The sequence below is a fragment of the Uloborus diversus genome, unplaced genomic scaffold, assembly GCF_026930045.1.
Source record: "Uloborus diversus isolate 005 unplaced genomic scaffold, Udiv.v.3.1 scaffold_14, whole genome shotgun sequence".
Classification (NCBI taxonomy): Eukaryota; Metazoa; Arthropoda; class Arachnida; order Araneae; family Uloboridae; genus Uloborus; species Uloborus diversus.
The window spans coordinates 5,347,294-5,351,191 of NW_026558098.1; the positions used below are offsets into that span (position 1 = coordinate 5,347,294).

The 3,898-nt window shown below is 37.4% G+C and overlaps 1 protein-coding gene across 1 annotated transcript; it reads right to left on the reverse strand.

Moving 5' to 3' along the window:
- Positions 1-1,493: 1,493 nt before the first annotated feature.
- On the reverse strand, positions 1,494-2,997 carry LOC129232931 (zinc finger protein 846-like). The gene has a single exon (XM_054867034.1). It carries the CDS (start codon positions 2,732-2,734, stop codon positions 1,820-1,822), a length of 915 nt encoding a protein of 304 aa, XP_054723009.1. The 5' UTR covers positions 2,735-2,997; the 3' UTR covers positions 1,494-1,819.
- Between the last annotated feature and the right edge of the window lie 901 nt (positions 2,998-3,898).

Consider the following 3,898-nt stretch of genomic DNA (forward strand, 5'->3'; position numbering starts at 1 on the left):
GCCGTTGATTTGTTGTAAATGCCAGCTGTGTTAGTTGCTTCAGTAATTCATCAGTGTTAGCCATTTTTTTATGCTTGCAGAATTCTATTCAATTTAATAGTCCATAATTCGTGAAAATCCTCGTCGCCACTTTTGTTATATCCGTGCCTGAGGTGTGTCGAGTGTGTTTTATTAACACGGATGCAACAAATACGAAAAATGGGTTTATTTTTACAAGACATAAATTATGAGCTGTTACTTTACACCGACGGATGCAATCGCCATGTTCTCGACATCCCACAGCAGCCCGGCTGTTGCCAACAGACTTTTACTATATCCAACAGCTGCAGATATTTACATTTCTTTAGCAAGTGTTAAATTGAGTCAGATGGGTGGTTGTTCGGTTGTTAATTGTGTAAACAACTCCAAAAAAGGATTTTGGCTCTTCAGATTTTCAGTAGATGCAGAAAGAAAAAAAGAAATGGATAAATAATGGCACGCGAAGTGACTGGCAGCTTGGAAACAACGCCAACTGTTTCCAAAATTTCGCCAATTTTCCCCTTCGCTCTCCGACTCTCTCGTTCAATGTTTGGCGAAGGATTGCCAATAAAGGTAACTTTCCCTGTTATATGCTTGCTCCAAAATGGCGGATGCGTCGGCCTCTCCAGTTATAGGGGCTCTACCCCAACCCATTGCCCCCTTCAGCGAGGTCAACAATGGAGGCAGTCTCTACACTCCTCTCAGCATTAGAAATTACTGCTGGTCCACTGGTCCTAGACCAGTGAAACCTGCCTTGGACTACCATAAAAAAATAAACTGGTTCACGGGACCACCAATTCCTGGCTATTTTTGATCACACTCTGCTAAAAAAAATCCAAAAGCATTAGCCTAGCCAATGTTAAGCTATTTATTAGTCAAACCGTTGGTTGACTTCTTTAACAGCTAATGTTATTTTCAAATGTTTTATCTAATTTTAAATTAAACATTTACATTTTACTCACACTTGGAGGGAAAAATAACGTCCTGAAACAATGTAAAAATGGTCAAATTATTAAATGCACAAATTTTTGGTTGCCTACTTTTAGTGTTGCTTAATGAAATTGGTTTTCAGACTGTATACTTGGCTGCTTAAGATTACAGATTCAAATATGTATTGCCAAACTTCCCCAATTAAAAATTTTAAACTTTGAAACATTTAGGTATATTAAAAAATCCTAATCAGAAGAAAAATGTTTCACTTGTTGCTGATCTATTTCGCATTGTTATTCAATATTAAGTGTTCGCATTGTTATTTAATACTTTAAAACCTGTCTACATTGATACAGTTGGGACCTAAAAAAAATATCGTAATCGACATATTATCGTTATAGGCAGTTTGATCATTCTTGCTGACATTTTGCTGGGGCCAAAAAAAAATATTGTTATAGACAGTATAGTTATACACATGTTTCACTGTATTGTTTAAAATTTTGAACTTTATTTGCCGTACAGTAATTTTGCAGTCAAGTGTTTTATCAATAAGCTTAAACTTAAAAAATGTAATCATAAAGTGTAAGTAATTTTTTGGTACAAACATATTTAGTGTTTAATTTAAAGCGGACCAGTGATATTGTTTGAGGACCAGTACATATTCACGTTGACTGGTCCGAGGGACCAGTAAGATTTTTTACTTGTTTCTAACTCTGCCTCTGATCCCCAGGGGGATTGTGGCAGTTGGGATATCACCGAAATAAATGTATTTGGGCAAAATTGACACGAAGGTAAAATGAAAGTACAAGTTTCCACACACAATTCTCAACAACCTAGTAATGAAAATAGCTTCAAACAAAATTCAGTTTACTTATTGTCTCTCTTTCGAGTCCTCGGATTCGGGAGTCGTTTGTGTAGCAGTCGCAGGAAACTGATGTTTTTTCAGCACATGTCTCTTCAATCGCCAAGAAATAGCGAACGTTTTTGAGCAATCCCCGCAGGAGTACGGTTTCTCGCCAGTATGAGTCCTTATATGAACCTTTAAGGGATAAGCCGAACGGAACGCCTTGAAACAAAATTCACAGACGTGTGGTTTATCCCCATGGGTTTTCAAGTGACGCTTCAAATCCCTTTTGTCTAAACACGTCTTTGAACACAACTCACACGTAACGAATCTTTCAACAGTATGGGTCTTCATATGTCTGACCAACACTGAAATTGCAGTATACGCCTTTGAGCAATATTCGCACACGTGTGGCGCTTCTCCTGTATGGGTTTCCATATGTCTCTTCAAGCTCGGAGCATGAGAAAATGTCTTTGGACAAAACTCACACGAGAAAGGTTTCTCACCAGTATGGGACCTCAAATGACCCTGGAGTTGAACAAATTGAGCAAACGTTTTTGCACAATATTCACACAAGTATCGTTTTTCGCCAGTATGGATCTGTATATGATTATTCAAGGAACCAGACCAAGGAAATGCCTTTGAACAATGTTCACAGACATAAGGCTTTTCGCCAGTATGCAATCTTAAGTGCTTTTTATAATATGACAGCGTAGAAAATGCAAGTGAGCAAAACTCACACGCATACGGTTTTTCGCCGGTATGTCCTCCTACATGTGCCTTCAGGGCGGAAGTCGTAAAAAATGCTTTTGGACAATGTGGACAGGAATGTGGTTTTTCGCCAGTATGAATTCTGGAATGAATTTTTAAGCCGTAAGATTTAGTAAATGATTTTGAACAACGCTCACAAGAATACATTTTTTCGCCTGTATGAAGCTTCATATGTTTCTCCAAGTCTGAATCGCACGCAAAGGACTTTGAACAATACTCACATGAAAACGGTTTTGTGCTAATATGGGTCTTCAAATGCGCTTTGAGGCGTCGACCGTCATAAAATGCCTCTGAACAGTATTCGCACAAATAGGGCTTTTTGTCGGTATGAACTCTCTTGTGTACTTTTAATCTTGCAGACTCAGTAAATGTCTTTGAAGAAACGTCACATGGAAAAGTTCTCTCACCAGTATGGACATTGTTATGTCTCTTTAAACCCCAAAGTGTAGAAAATGCTTTTGAACAAATGTCACATGAATGGAGTTTTTCGTCTGTATGGATTCGTTTGTGTACCTTTAATCTTGAAAATAGAGCAAATTTCTTTGAACAAACGTCACAAGAAAACAGTTTTTCAGCTGCGTGGGAAGTCATATGTCTTTGCAAGCTTGAAGCGGCAGAAAAAGTCTTCGTACAACAGTCACATGAGTAGGACTTTTTGCTAGTATTAAAACTCATGTCCGTTTAGAAGGAAAGCTATAGAAAATGCTTAAACAAATATGGATTGATTTTATTGCTTCATGCTTTATGTGGTTTCTTCTCGGATAGCAGTTTTCTTTTTTTTTTATTAGCAAGAATAAGCCATGAAAGGAATCGAGGTTCCCCATCTAGCAACGTGTGTTTCCACAGGATTTTTTATCCTGGGAGAATATAAGGAAGGATAGCTCGTGAAACTTATTTTTATTTATCGACCACCAGTTTGTACAAACACAAAGAACTAATGAAAAAAAATATGCAAACCATTAGAGAAAAATAACAGTCAACTACGTCCTTGTTAATGGCAGTTCCACTTCATCTCCTTTTGAACGCTTAACTGACAAATATTATGCACAAAGGAGAACAAAAAAACAAATTTGCTTCAACAACACGGACAGGAATGAATGTTTCCTCCGCAAATGTATGACAAATATTATGCACAAAGGAGAACAAAAAACAAATTTGCTTCAACAACACGGACAGGAATGAATGTTTCCTCCGCAAATGTATGACAAATATTATGCACAAAGGAGAACAAAAACAAATTTGCTTCAACAACACGGACAGGAATGAATGTTTCCTCCGCAAATGTATGAAAAATATTATGCACAAAGGAGAACAAAAAACAAATTTGCTTCAACA